The sequence below is a fragment of the Rattus rattus genome, chromosome X (genome assembly GCF_011064425.1).
Source record: "Rattus rattus isolate New Zealand chromosome X, Rrattus_CSIRO_v1, whole genome shotgun sequence".
In the NCBI taxonomy this organism is placed as follows: Eukaryota; Metazoa; Chordata; class Mammalia; order Rodentia; family Muridae; genus Rattus; species Rattus rattus.
Genome location: NC_046172.1, coordinates 34,934,878 through 34,951,219, shown reverse-complemented (window position 1 = coordinate 34,951,219; position 16,342 = coordinate 34,934,878). Strand labels below are relative to the sequence as shown.

General features: G+C 39.2%; 1 protein-coding gene across 1 annotated transcript in view; it reads left to right on the top strand.

The window, feature by feature from the left end:
• The window catches only part of Phex (phosphate regulating endopeptidase homolog X-linked), a 202,065-nt gene that overhangs the window by 164,496 nt on the left and 21,227 nt on the right, over positions 1 to 16,342 (top strand). Inside the window, exon 18 of the mRNA XM_032890280.1 lies at positions 13,287 to 13,341. Within this exon, the coding sequence (XP_032746171.1) occupies positions 13,287 to 13,341 (55 nt within the window). The remainder of the gene's footprint in view (positions 1 to 13,286; positions 13,342 to 16,342) is intronic.

Below are 16,342 nucleotides of genomic sequence, written 5' to 3'. Positions count from 1 at the left end.
CAAAGACTACACATGGGCAGATATGTAGCAGAGGATGTTCTTGTTGGGCACCAATGGAAGGAGAAGCCCTTGGTCTTGCCAAGGTTGGACCCTCCACTGTAGGGGAATGTCGGGATAGGGGTGGGAAGGGGGGTGGTTGGGGAGGGGAATACCCTTATAGAAGAAGGGAGAGGGATGGAATAGGCGGCTTATGTCTGGGAAACTTGAAAAAGGAATACCATTTGAAATGTAAATAAAAAATATCCAATTTAAAAAAACAAGTTTCAACAATCCACGAAGATCCCAAATGTCAAACTGCAGCCTATATATTCACTTCAACACATGGGCACACACCTGTATGAATACATGCATATAACGCACATATATAAGTCTAGCTGAATGATTGACTTGAGTTGTATCGAAAATCAGCAAATGAATTTTGACTTAGGATTAGGGTAGAATTCCTAATAATTTTTGAAATGGCCCTGAACATATATCCAGCATTTTGTAGTACATATTTATACAAAATGGCAGTCTCAGCATTGATGAGCATATAAATATAGAGAGATGGATTAGCAGTTAAAAGCAGTTGCTGTACTTGCAGAAGATCCCAGTTCAGTTTTCAACACTCAGTTTAGGTGACTCATAGCCACCTGATTTGTATGTTATGTATATTAACTTGAGTTGAAGGGGAACCAGTGTCTTTTCAAGGTTCCACAGACACCTGCATGCCTTTAGTTCCCTGGTATACAGACATACACATAAAATGAATACATTTTACACAACAGTTGAAAACTCTGAAAAATGCTGAAGATGTTTTATATCCTATGTAAATATTCACCCAAGATTTAATCTGTATGTAAAAATAAATAAGAACAACTCATCTCATTAGCATACAGATATTTCATTTTTTTCATCTTTATTAACTTGGGTATTTCTTATTTACATTTCGATTGCTATTCCCTTTCCTGGTTTCTCGGCCAACATCCCCCAACCCCTCCCCCTCCCTTTCTCTATGGGTCTTCCCCCTCCCATCCTCCCCCCATTACCGCCCTCACCCCAACAATCACGTTCACTGGGTGTTCAGTCTTAGCAGGACCAAGGGCTTCCCCTTCCAATGGTGCTCTTACTAGGATAGTCATTGCTACCTATGAGGTCAGAGTCCAGGGTCAGTCCATGTATAGTCTTTAGGTAGTAGCTTAGTCCCTGGAAGCTCTGGTTGGTTGGCATTGTTGTTCATATGGGGTCTCAAGCCCCTTTGAGCTCTTTCAGTCCTTTCTCTGATTCCTTCAACGGGGCTCCCGTTCTCAGTTCAGTGGTTTAATGATGGCATTTGCCTATGTATTTGCTGTATTCTGGCTGTGTCTCTCAGGAGAGATCTACATCCGGTTCCTGTTGGCCTGCACTAGATATTTTATTTTTAATAAATAGTAAATGTATATGTATACCAAATAGTTGTTTGTAAAAATGTCTTTAATATTTATGATCAGGAATACCTGTTTTATATACAGAGATATACACATACATATGCCAAGAGTCAAATTAGCATTTCTTTGTTGCAAAGGTGCTGTGAATGGAAAAGATTAAGAAGCCTAGATCTAGAACATATTCTCACTTAATGTTTTAGGAAATTGGAATAATCTTTATTTCTTGATATCCAAAGTTCTCTGAAGCTCCTTCTCAGATTAAGTTAAAGCTTAGATGTATACCCAGTGGAATTTTATATACATAACAGAATATGAATTCTGAGGCTAGGTAATGAGAGACATTATGGCTTTCATCTTTCTTTCTTGATTTATCACTTTGGCAGAAGCCAATCAACACATCATTAGGGCATTCAAGCAGATTGTGGAGAGGCCCACAAGTGAGACTCCAGAGGACTTCTCCCATTTCTAGCACCAAGCAGATCCTTCAGTCTAAGCATTTGGGTCAATACAACAAAGTCCTTCATTTTCACTGCAGTCTCCCAAGATACCTTCAGACAGACTATCCCCCCAATAGCTGCTTCTAAATTCCTGGCACAGAGAAGCTGTGAAATAGTGTTTATAGTTTTAAAAAATTTGGAGATGATTTGTGGTATAGCATTATAACATGACAGATAGCGAACTTAAACTGGGACATATAGCATCATAGGATAATAGTAGTTAATTCTGTGTGTTCTCAAGTGGGACAGTTTGATTTTCCATCTTGACTTGGTCACTAGTAACTTGCAATCTTGGCCAAGTTTCTTAACATGTTTAATACTTCATTAATTTTTTTAAAAATAAAATGGAGGTTATATAACTATACTATAGAATTAGTAGATAAATCCTAGCAAGCTATTAGTACTTGCTTCTGATGAGATGGGTGAGAAGCCTGTTACCTGGATAGGTTCAAGCTTATAGGACATTGTAGTGAGTATTCAGTGTATTGTGGGAGTCACTACAAAGGAGGATTTTAATCTGAGTGAGCTATGAATGGATGATTGGTGAATGTGATGATTGAGAAGACTTTGGCAGGAAAACAAAGCTCTTTAGGTGGAGAAGAAATGCTATGACATGTAGGAGGAGGTGACTGCTGCAAAGGTAGCACTCTGAGCTTCATCTGGTGCAGTAATGGACTGTGAGAATGACCACTGGAGCAGAGGCAGCCTGGGTGCTTGAGAAAGCAAAGGCTATAATATGATTTGTAGACGTTATAGATCATGCCGAAGAACAGGGCATTAGTGTACTTTTTTTTGGGAAGTAAAAAAAAAACTTAATTTTATTCTCTTAGTTTTATCCTTAAAAAAATGGCCCAAAGAAGGGAAAAGGAAGTAAACTTGGACAAGCTGGTGTTTTGTATATGGAGGACCCAACTATGGGTTGACATTAATAAGAGGAAGAGTTCTAGTAACTGAAAAAAATGATAATATATAATACAGTTTTCAACCATTTCCATTTCTTCTTAATAAACTCATATCAAGTGGCTATAGTGATGGTACTGTGCATTCCTCTATGCTGGGGAACCATTAGTGTGCCTACTACTTGAATGTCTAGTCCTCTTAAGAGCTCTATATATGTACTATATGCCCATCTTTTAGAAGAGAAAATAACTTGGCTAAAAACTGCAACACTAGTAAACTGCAGGCTCATTAGTCAGGATTCTCTAAAGGAACAGAATCAATATAATAAATGAATCTAATGCAATGAATTCATTAGATTGACTTACATGACATAGACTGAGTAGCCCAGCAATCACTTTCTTCACAACGGAGAGACTGAGACTGCTCAGTTCATGAGGCTAGATGCTTCAGTTTTCTCAGTATGTCGCTGAAGGCCTGGAGGATTCGTAGAGAGTCACTGGTCTTCAGTTCATGTTGAAAGCTGAAGAAGCTTGGCTTTAATATTAGTGAAGGATGGTAGCAACAGGCAGCAGCAAACAATAATGTAGGTGCTCTCATCAGCAAGGAGTGAAGCTGGGCAGGTAAAAAGCAATAGCTTTTCCCTTGGACCATCTAAAACTGGACTGCTGCTGAAGAGTAAACCCTACTCTGTGTGAGAGTCCTCTCTCATCACTGAATCCAAACCAGGAAATAGCTTATCTATACAGAGCTTAGTAGATTCCAGATCCAATGAAGTTGACAACCAAGATTAACTATCACAGCGGGTCTGGGAGTGTAACCTAGTTTATTGATGGTACTCTTTCAACCTATATACTATAGTATTCAACACTGGATAAGAAATGTGGGAATTATATGAGCTACACAATGAGTATATACCAAGATATTGTCAAATATTCATACACACACACACACACACACACACACACAAATCCTACTAGTGAGGGCTTCTATACTTTTTGATATGGCAAGACTCCATAGGATATGAGATCAGCTGGGAGGTAGGCGAGTATCACAAAGTTAGGTAGGATCCATCTTCTACTGATCCTATGTCCATTAAAGCACTATGAAAATGAAGAAGGCACTTCATTTTTTCTAACCCTAAGCATGCTGCTCACTGCAAGCCCTGTATTTAAGTCCACTATTTTCTTGGTTCTTTAGCATTGCCTATTGGGGAATTGAAGTTAGATTACTTGACAGACAGATACTGTAAGATGCCTTATAAAGAATACTGAAGTGTATTCCCCAGAAAGTGATTGTTTCACAAAAATTTACAATGAGATTTACAAAGTTTATTGAGACAGATAAAGTTAAGTCATGAACAAACTTGCAACAGTTTGCAAAATTGACAGATGGTATGCTTAAAAAGCACCTGCTGTAAGCATTTTAAGATTGTCTGTCTTTGAGGTCTGACCTGGGAGACAGCTGAGAACAATGCTCTGTGAAGTCTTCATGAGTAAACAAAAGCATCCTTAACCTAGTAAGCCCACTGTCTCCTAGAATCCCATTAGCGAGTGAGATTTGGGACTGATGCCTGTATGGCCTCAGTCTTCTGTCTGTGAGGTATCTGTGAATGTTGTTTCTGTTGTAGTGGACTGGGAATAGTCACTGTGGGGTTGGTAATAAAAGGCATGAAATGGTTGTTAGGATCGCTCTGATTTGAATGAAGGCGTGAGTGGGCCATTGGAGGAGAGCTACTTGGCTGCTGAACTACAATGTGAGCATCAAAATCCTGGAATACAACAGAGGTAGACAGGAAGTCAGGGTCAGTCTCACTAATCTGTCCTGATGCTCCCAATCTCACTTGTCCCTCACATTAAATTTTTTTTTTTTACAATCGTCTTTTACTTTGTGAAATATCATTCAATGCAGCAGCTCTTCTACTTCTTGGAATATACCCTAAAGGAAGTCATAGAATTGAAAGAAAATTATTAGCTACCAAAGAGGTGTGTGTCCCTGTGTTTGTTTTGCAATGTTGCATCTTGAATCTAGGAACTCACACAGTTAGGAAGAACATGGACACTAAGCTATATCCCTGGTCCTGTTTTCTTTTTCCAATTTATGTCTCCACCATCAGCAGACACATATATTGATAAATTTGCATCTTAAAGGATGGTATTGGAAGAGACTAAGTATAACTAATATGGTAGAATTATAGTCATGTGTCATTGATAAAATCATTATCAAATAAACATTATAGCTTCAGTGAAACACACAGGCATTCATTAGTATATATTTCCCACAACTAGCCTGAGCACTACTGATGCTAGTTTTAATGCACAGGGCAGTAATTGTTTGTATGAAAGGACCAAATAGAGCTTCATACTGGTATGGAGGTGGGGATTAGTGTTTTCTCTATTTCAGAATTTGAACTTCTCAAAGTGTGTTTATTGGGGACCAGTAATATCACCATTACTTGTGACAAATGGATTTTTTTAAAGATTTATTCATTTATTATATATAAGTACACTGTAGCTGTCTTCAGACACATCAGAAGAGGGCATCGGATCTCTTTACAGATGGTTGTGAGCCACCATGTGGTTGCTGGGAATTGAACTCAGGACCTCTGGAAGAGTAGTCGGGTGCTCTTAACCGCTGAGCCATCTCTCCAGCCCTAGGCTTGGATCTTAGTAAGATTTTAATCACAAATTGTCTTTGATTGATGCTGAATGTTGAGAACTATTGAGTCATCAAAATGCTGCCAGTAGAAAAGAAGAGGCAGACCTAGTGGGTGAAAGCAGTGCTTTTCATTTCTTCTCATTTTCCATGGGCCCATTGCAGCTTTACTACTGAAAAATCCCGCATTCTAAGTATCTCTTTAAGTCATGGGAAAGTAGTGATGGTTGAGGACTCTGGTAAATGGAAGAGATGGTGTTTGTTGTGACCTAAAAGTAACTATGGAAGAAATAGAATAGAATGGTCATCAAAGAAAGCTACAAGATGGAGGGCAGATTTCAGAAGCTGCTTTCTGCTTGTCTGCTCTAGGCTGCTAGATCTGGTGGCAGGAGGTTACCTGCAGGAAGCCAGCAGATGGCTAAGACATCTTGCTGAATCCTCTGACAGGAATCACAGCTGTTAGAATGCAATAATTTCTGGAAATAGGAAGTTTGGCATGCACCAAAATATTGCAAGATGCCAACTTGGATAAAAGTCCACTATTAATTATTATTAATCTTAGCAGGAGTGACAACGAAAGCCTTTTATCACAACAGCAACAAAAGACATAACCAAAAGTACTTTGTAAGTGCAGGAATTTGCATGTCTCAACGCATGCTCCGACCCCTAATTTCTAGAAGAATGCTATCTAGGTTATCCTATAGTCAGAACTAATCCAGTATACTCATTCGCTTTAGCGTTCTTCCTGGAATGTGTAAGGTATTACAATTAAATGTATATTTGTCCTTTACTACAATCAGATTTGAAAGATCCTATAAAGATTAATTGTAGAAACTATCGTCTGAGGAAAATTCAAATAAAAATATTGTATCACAAATGTGTGATACAGACAGATGGAGTGAATAGACTAAACCAGGAGGGCTGATTTATGGATAAGCTAGTTCAAAAATGATCAATTCTTTACTTTTTGTATGACCAAGTACAAGTGGACAACATGATAGACATTGAATCTCAGTAAATTTGAGTAGGAATTCTCATTTGCAGTTGGGGAAAAGATTATTCTGATGTTAGCTTGTGGGCCTCAGTTACCTGAATGGTTGGTTGAAACTCAGAAGTACATTCCCAGTGTTCTTGACTCAGCACGTTTGGGATGGGCGTAATGTTCATCTCTCACAAGTACCTAAATGATGCCGATGTTGCTGGTCAGCAGACCACATTTTGAGAACAAGTTTCCTAACATTTTCTGCCTCAAAGACCAATTGATTATTGTTTTAAAAATTAGTTTTCTTGGATATTTTATGTATTTACATTTCAAATGTTATGCCCTTTCCACCCTCTCTTATACCCCTCCCCCTGCTTCTATGAAGATGCTCCCATTCCCACCCACCCAGTCATACCTCAATGCCCTGGCATTCCCCTACATTGAGGAAACGAGCCTTCACAGGACCAAAGACTTTTCCTCCTATTGATGCTGGACAGTGAGTGCCATCCTCTGCTACATATGTGGCTGGAGTCATGGGTCCCTCCATGTGTACTCATTGTTTGGTGGTTTAGTCTCTGAGAGCTCTGGTGGGGTTTGGCATGTTGATATTGTTCTTCCTATGGGGTTGCAAACTCCTTCAGCTCCTTCAGTCTTTTCTCTAACTCCTCCATTGGGCATATACCCAAAAGATGCTCCAAATATAACAAGGACACATGCTCCACTATGTTCATAGCAGCCTTATGTATAATAGCTAAAAGCTGGAAAGAACCCAGATGTCCATCAACAGATGAATGGATACAGAAAACATGGTACATCTACTGGGTCCTCAGGTAGTTCAATGTCCAATTTTCTGAGAAACCTCTAGACTGATTTCCAGAATGGTTGTACCAGTCTGCAATCCCACCAACAATGGAGGACTGTTCCTCTTTCTCCACATCCGCGCCAGCATCTGCTGTCACCTGAGTTTTTGATCTTAGCCATCCTGACTGGTGTGAGGTGAAATCTCAGGGTTGTTTTGATTGCATTGTTATTACAGGCACATGTCATCACACTTTGAATTTTACATGGGTGCTGAGGACCCAAACTTAAGCCTTCATTCTTGTACGGAAAGCATTCTATCTACTGAGCCATCTTCATATACCTCATACTGCATTTTGATGGACCCTGTGTTGGCTTCAAAACTGTACTAGTTCTGCCATCATAGCAAGAGCAAGGAACTAACACATCTCTCATTTACAAAGAAAATGCAAGTCAAAGTAATGTAATATATTGCAGATTTGGCATTGAGGATGAAAGCATCAAGAAATAATGCAATGGCAGTACTAAATATATCATGGTCATGGTCTCTTTGGGTTCCTGCATTCAATATTCAAATATTTTTATTATGAGTCATAACAGCAGAATTACTGTTATGAAGTAGCAACAAAAGTAATTTTATGGTTGGGTGTCATCACAACATGAAGAACATGTTAAAGGGTCACAGCATTAGAAATGCTGAGAGCCATGGTACTAGAGGATAAAGTGACATTTGAGCAAATACTTGAAATAAGACTTGTAGATAGTGGGAGAAAAATAGACCAAAGTTAGACAGATATGGGTGGAGACGGAGGGCAATTACTACTGTTTGATTTATCTCTATACATGTGAATTATATTCATTTGCTTTCTTAATCTCTGAGTGATGAGATAATTGGTTAATTTCCTTCTTTATATGTGCAGTACTTTAGAAAATTTAGTGATTTTTACAATAATGGCTACTGAAACTCAGAAATATTGAGACATTTAACTTGTCCTCGAAAACTGTAGCTACAGTCAGGCTATGTCTTCATGAATATAGAAATCAGATAGTTGAACTTGGGGTAATTACCCACTAAATGTGATGAGTTCTTTGGCAATAAGGCTAGAAATAGGAGCTGTCTGCATTCTATGGTCAGCATTTCTTTGAGCTCCAATTAAGTTAGTCAGTGCTCAGTGATAGGAGAGTTATAATGAGAAAGCTCAGTCAAAATGAAATGTCAACCCAGGTAGAAACTAAAAGCAGGTCTCTGTGGCTTTCCAGTGTGCAAATTAGAAAAAGAGAAATTATTACAATAAACAATGCCGTGATTACAACTTAGAGATGCCAATATTTTATTCTGCTATAATTGTAGTCATTGAAATTATAACAACAAGGCTTAATTTTTGCTTGAAATAGGAATGGGATTTGTTAGTGTTAGCAGCACAAGAGCAAAACAACACTACATAAGCTTAGTTAACCAATATTTGATAGATTTTAGAAAGCTTTTCGGTAAAACACATACTTCTAAAAGACAACTTTACCTTTGATTAATCAAAATGTAAACCATTAATGTTTAAAGCTCTTTTGCCTAATCAAAACGTGAACCATTAGTGTTCAATGTTTTTTTGACCACCTACCACCTAGCATACCAATTTTCTTCAAGGGTGATTTACTACAACCAATTTGTATGTATTTTACAGGTACTTATTTTGAGTATATAGGAGAGTCATTAAATTACTGTTTATCAATTTATGTTTATACCTCACTTTAGTCCAAAAGCAGATCATGCAAAATTACTTCCATGCTAGAATTTTAATACTGGTCCTTTACGTTTTTATTTGCAACATAGGAGTCTTTATTGTGGTCTTAATTATACCCAGTGCAGCATTGAACGTTTGGACAACCTTGCAGTAGTTTTCATAGTATGGTAGCTATACTAACACATGCAGTCATAGAGACGGATGTTTGATGACCTATTCCAAGTTAACCAGTAACTAGTTTGCAAACTGTACCTAAGCAAGATCTGATTCTTATACTTCATGACAGTTGAGAACAACTGGCATGTGTGTACAAATCCACGATATACTATGACATGAATTTGTAAGCTCACGGCAGTATACAAAATTATGTATTAAAAGCCACAGAGATTACAGGGAAATGAGGATTGGGCATACAACAATCAAAAACTTATTACTGCAGGCTGGATAGGTGGCTCAGTGGTTAAGAGCAAATCTTGCTCTTGTCCAAGAACAAGTATCAGTTGCTAAGACCCACATTAGGCTGCTTACAACTGCCCCCAAACTCCAGCTCCAGGGAGATAAAATGTCTCTGGCCTCTGAGGACACTTGCACACACATGCACATACCTGTTCCCCCGCCCCCCACATGATTAAAAATAAAAAATAAATAAGAAAATTATCATTGACACATTTAAGAACAAATAGTGGGGACCTAATCAAAAGTTAACATATTTTTTATGTGTTAAAGTGGGCAGATAAAAGTTACACTTTCCCTGGAAAAGAACCGATGTGTTTGGGGAGTTGCTCCTTATAAGTTAGTTATTGTGTGGTGGTAGGAGAGTTATCTGAAGTTAGTAGTTTTGATATCAGATGTGATAGGTGTGGCTTGTAAAGCACAAAGTGATACGAAGTAGTTGATGATGCTGAGATGTATGCATATGAGCAACTTGTCTAGTCACATGGGACTCAGTATAGGTGGTTTCTGCTTTGCTCATCAATGGCAGTTAGTATAAGCAAAAATTCAAAACTGGAGTTTTGTCCCAGAGTTTCCTCTGTATCTGTTGTGTTGGAAGAAATTTGTCTTTTCTTTTATGTAAAAGAACACAGTCTGGTAGTATAGAATTGAATACATATGTGCATGCATATATCCACACATATATTGTACAAAAACTCCATGAACTGCACCAAATGTCATGTTTCTACTTAATGTATTATTTCTTAGAGCTTCTTTCATATTACCACACAGAAATTTAGTCCTTTAAAACATGCTTGCAATAGCTTACCCTCCTACCATACTTCTTACAAAATCATTAATTTTTGCCAACTTAATAGTTAAATTTTCCTCCTCACCTCTCTCCCTCCCTCCCTCCCTCCTTCCCTCCCTCCCCCTCTCTGTCTCTGTCTCTGTCTCTCTGTCTCTGTCTCTCTCTCTCCCACACACACACACACACACACACACACACACACACACACACACACACACACACACACACACACACACACACCACACTGTGAGAATGATTCCCATAAATATAATGGTAAAAAACAAAGCTTTTAACATCTGGAGCAAGCAATGAATGATTCTGCAGTGGGGAAACACTGAAATAAAATGAGTTGGTGAGAAACCATATCAGATACCTATTGAAAAGGGAGACAGAATTCCCTTCCCATTTATTTATTTCTCACTTCCACCTTTGCTAATACAACTTATCCACTTTATGAGATAAGATATTGAATTGACCTTGTTGGGATTTCCATCTATCATTCTTCCTAGTTGACATCTCTAAAAATGCAGCTTACACTGTTAATCCATTCACTTCAGCAAAACATGCCTAAGGGCATCAGATTCTTCAGTTTATCACTATTGGGTTTCAAGGCCCTGACAAGCTGAGAAGATATAGATGATCAGGGTGATGTGATGACTTCAGCACTGGAGTCTGGGGCCCCTAAAAACAGCAAAAGCTGCAGCAGTGGAGGCTTATGCAGGTGTCAGATGTTTTTCTGTGACAAGGTTGGCAGTGGACATAACTGCTTCCAGCTGGGCACATTACCAGGCAGGGAAGCCATAATGATTGAATAATTAAATCACATTGGCTTATGATCATTGTTCTTATTAGAGAATATCATTGCTTTGGGGTGATTTATTGTGTGAAATAGGATTTTCATATAAACACTGTGATTTGCATTTATATGTAATATATATTTGCATATATATCTAAATCAGAATGGTTTGCTAAAATCAAATCACACAAAAAGGGATGAACTATCAATGTAAAGATGCCAAAGATGTTTAAGAAAATGTAGAAATTATGAAGATTAAAGAAACCTTGTGCCTTGAAATTCAATCACATTAGTTGTGCTTTCTTTATCTGAAAGCAGCAGGAAGAGAGAAGCACTAACTGGCTTCATCTCTGCTCTGCAATTAGGTTTTTGTACCTTGAAATCCCCAACTCTGATATTATAATAAAAGACATAGAATATGAGGGTCTTATGAAATGAATACTTCATCTCTAAATTCAAGGCTTGTTTTCCTGCCTTCATTTCCCCTCAAAGTGTCCTGGCATAGAGGGGAGATAGAAAGTTAAGCAGAGAGTAGAGGAACATTTTCATTCATAAAAGAACATTCAGTCTCATGGGGCCTAGAGCAGCTGCTCTCAAGCAGACAAGGACATTTCGGAAAGTCTCTTTCCCTCTTTCCCTTTTCTCCCTCTCCAATTCTGTCTCTTGTTGCTTTGAATTCCCAGCTGTAATGACTATTAATCACAACTCCCAGGATCAGCTCAGGGTACAAAATTTAGTGAACTTGGAAGAGCAAAGCCAAGTGTTTCTTGTATTCACCTAGATACAAGGCTTGCTAACTAATTTTTATGGTTCACTGTGAAATGAAGATGCAAGGCCTCTCATGCAGGAAGTGGAACAAATGCCATCTCAAATGCTAGTATGGAAAACATTATCTTTACTTCTGACTCATCAACAGCGATTTTTCTTTTGTCTGCTATTTACTGCTTCTTTGGAAAACTAAAAAACTTATGCCACTACTATGAGCTTTTCCTTCTATCTTTTTATGCAACAATGCAAGTCTCAAAAGTGAATAAGAAGGCTTTAACTTGTGCATGAAATTTCTAAAATGGCACACTTTGTGTTTTGTAGCATGTACATGCATATATAGATGTTTCTCACCAGCAAGGTAGAAATGCTGCATGGAACTAATTTAGCTATTTTTCTACTACTGCTGTTACTGCTGCTGCTGCTGCTGCTGCTGCTGCTGCTGCTGCTGCTGCTGCTACTACTACTACTACTACTACTACTACTACTACTACTACTACTACTACTACTACTTCTACTTCTTCTAATTTACTTTTTTGTTGGTGTTAGTGCTGGCCCCAAAAACACTATGCAAGTGCTCTACTGTCGAGCTATATCCTCAGCCTTTTACTTCTTAATTACCTATCTACCAACCGTGTTCACCTTTTCCTTAGTGATGAATAAGGAGAGACTGGAAGGTAAAGAAATGATAGATTTCCCTCATTTCCTTTTCCTTCTGTGTTACCAATTTCAGTTTTAAAGGTTGGTTAATATAGGGAAGAATGAAGAGACGATGAAACAGAGAACTTGAATCATTCTATTTCTTAGACTACTATTAGCTTCTTTTAGTAATCTAAGCAAATCCTAGTTAAGAGGGAGAGCATGGCCTCTTCGAGCTGTCCAAGTCTAGAACTGTTGAGTTCAGAGTAACATTAAACTATGATAGCTGAGCTGTATCTTGTTATACTCCCCCATGTGTGAACAGCTGTAATTCTGTAATCCTTGGACAGGATAATTACTGGGTGTGCAAAGGGCACCTGGGAACAGCTGACATGCATATTGTACACATCTCTTCTTTTCACACACATGTGTCAAGACCTCTTTTGAACCCACATATAATATACAAGATCAAAGATTTAGTTACAAAGAAATACAAAGCAATAACAGTATCAAATACATAACCATTCTTTATGTATCACATGTGTGCCTGCAACAGTGGGTACCTAAGAAGGTGAGATCAATGTGCATCTTGGAACCTGCTGGCTATCCTGCAGCTTCCAGGGCATATTGTATATGAAGGAGCTGGACTCTGCCAATAGTATATCTGTACAAACTGTCCTTGAAATGGTTTCAAGGACTTATTTCAAAATCAGTGAATTTATGACACCTTCAGATAGATCTCTTGGATCTGTAACTGCATTTGTAGTTTGGATAAGCATCTAGAAGCTTTGGGCTGTAACTGGAACTGAGTTTGGATATTGATCATCTCCATGTCCTTAACATTTTTTGTTTGCTTGCCATCCTCTCAGGATTTCCTGCTGGAGAGCTGCAGAAGCCTTTCTTTTGGGGAACAGAATACCCTCGGTGAGTAAGTCAGCTCCTTCAATTTTTTCTCTAACTCCTCTAATGTGGACCCCATTCTCAATTCAATGTTTGCTGATAGCATTCACCATTTTCTGTATTTGACATGTTCTGGCTGAGCCTCTCAGGAGACAGCTATATCAGGCTCCTGTCAGCATGCACTTCTTAGCTTCATCAATATTGTCTAGTTTTGGTGACTGTATGTATATGGGCTGAATCCCCAGATGGGACAGGCTTTGAATGGTTATTCCTTAAGTCTCTGCTCAAAACTTTGTCTCCTTATCACTTCCTATGAATATTTTTGTTCCCCCTTTTAAGAAGGAGGGAAGAATCCACACTTTGGTCCTCCTTCTTCTTGAACTTCATGTGGTCTGTGGATTGTATCTTGGGCAATTCGAGGTTTTGGGCTAATATCCACTTATCAGTGAGTGCATAGCATGTGTGGTTTTTCGTGATTGGTTTAACTCACTCAGGAGGATATTTTCTATTTCCATCCATTTGCCTATGAATTTCATGAAGTCGTTGTTTTTGATAGTTGGGTAGTACTCCATTGGTTAGATACATTTTCTGTATCCATTCCTCTGTTGAAAGGCATCTGGGTTCTTTCCAGCTTCCGGCTATTATAAATAAGGCTGCTATGAACATAGTGGAGCGTGTGTCTTTGTTGTATTTTGGAGAATCATTTGGGTATATGTCCAGGAGATGTATAGCTGGGTCCTCAGGTAGTTCAATGTCCAATTTTCTGAGGAACCTCCAGACTGATTTCCAGAATGGTTGTACCAATTTGCAATCTCACAAACAATGGATGAGTGTTCCTCTTTCTCCACATCCTTGCCAGCATCTGTTGTTACCTGAGTATTTGATCTTAGCCATTCTGACTGGTATGAAGTGAAATCTCAGGGTTGCTTTGATTTGCATTTCTTTGATGACTAAGGATGTTGAACATTTCTTTAAGCTCTTCTCAGCCATTCGGCATTCCTCAGCTGAGAATTCTTTGTTTAGTTCCGTACCCCATTTTTAATAGGGTTATTTGGCTCTCTGGAATCTAATTTCTTGAGTTCTTTGTATATTTTGGATATTAGCCCTCTATCAGTTGTAGGATTGGTAAAGATCTTTTCCCAATCTGTTGGTTGCCATTTTGTCTTAATGACAGTGTCCTTTGCCTTACAGAAACTTTGCAGTTTTATGAGGTCCCATTTGTTGATTATTAATCTTAGAACATAAGCCGTTGGTGTTTTGTTCATGAAATTTTCCCCAGTGCACATGTGTTCAAGGCTCTTTTCCCACTTTTTCTTCTATTTGTTTGAGTGTATCTGGTTTGATGTGGACTTCCTTGATCCACTTGACTTGAGCTTTGTACAGGGTATTTGTGTCATTGTTTTCTATGGTATCTTCTGCCCCTGAGATTCTCTCTTCTATCTCTTGTATTCTGTTGGTGATGCATGCAACACCTTCTGATCTCTTTCCTTGGTTTTCTGTCTCCAGGGTTGTCTCTCTTTGAGCTTTCTTTATTGTTTTTATATCCAGTTTTAAATCCTCAATGGTTTTGTTCAGTTTTTTCACCTGTTTGGTTGTGTTTTCCTATAATTCTTTCAGGGATATTTTATTTTCTCTTTAAGGGTTTCTACTTGTTTACCTGTGTTGTCTTGTATTTCTTTAAGGGAGTTATTCATGTCCTTCTTAAAGTCCTCTATCATGATCATGAGATGTGATTTTTTTTCCATCTTTATTAACTTGAGTATTTCTTATTTACATTTCGATTGTTATTCCCCTTCCCAGTTTCCGGGCCAACATCCCCCTAACCCCACCCTCCCCTGCTCTGGTGTTTTCGGACATTCAGTATTTGCTTTGATGGGAGAACTGGGCTCTGATGATGCCAAGTAGTCTTGATTTCTGTTGCTCGGGTTCCTGTGCTTGCCTCTCACCATAAGGTTGTCTTGGTGTTAGCTTGTCTTGCTGTCTCTGACAGTGGCTTGACTCTCTTGTAAGCTTGTGTGTCAGCTCTCCTGTAGACCTGTTTTATTTCAGCTGGATCTGGGAAACAGAGAGCTGCTCCTGGGTTTGTGTGTTTTGTGGGTTAGGGTTAGGGTGGTTTGCTTGGAGCAGAATAGTTGGTCTTACCTGTGCTCTGAGGTGTATCAGCACTCCTGGCTCTGGAAGCAGGCAGAAAGCAGAAGGTTCCTGCCACTGACTACTCCTATGTTCCTGTAGCCAGAAGGCACTAGGCTTGTTCCTCTTGGGTCAGGAATGTGAGCAGAAGTGGTGGTCTCCCCTGAGCTCTCAGGATGGTCTACACTTCTGAGAGTCCAGCTTTCTCCTCCCCTACTTTTTTATTTTTTATTCTTTATTTTTTTTTACAGTCCAGACTTTATCCCTCCTGCCCCCCAGTCTACCCTCCAACTGTTCCACATTCCACACCTCCTTCCCCCAGTCTCTATGATGATGTCCCCACCCTCTACCCCCATCCCACCAAACCTCCCCACTCCCTGCGGCTCCAAGTCTCTCGAGGGTTAGGTGCATCTTCTCTGAGTCCAGACCTGGCAGTCCTCTGCTGTATATGTGTTGGGAGCCTCTTATCAGTTGGTGTATGCTGCCTGGTTAGTGGCTCTGTGTCTGAGAGACCCCAGAGATCCAGGTTAGTTGAGACTGCTGGTCTCCCTATAGGGCCCTCCTCCTCAGCTTCTTCCGGCTTTTCTCTAATTCAACCACAGGGGGCTGTAGCTTCTGTGCATTAGTTGGGTGTAAATATGTGCATCTGACTCTTTGAGCTGCTTGTTGGGCCTCTGGAGGGCAGCCATGCTAGGCTCCTGTCTGTAAGCACTCCATAGCATCAGTAATAGTGTCCAACCTTGGCGCTTCCCCTTGAGATGGATCCCAATTTGGCCCTTTTACTTCTTTATATGCCTTTATATGGTTGTGATCCATTAATGCATGGGAAATGTAGTCATGATTTCAGAAGGTGTCACTTGTATTTACATTTGGGTATATAAGAACTTCTATATAA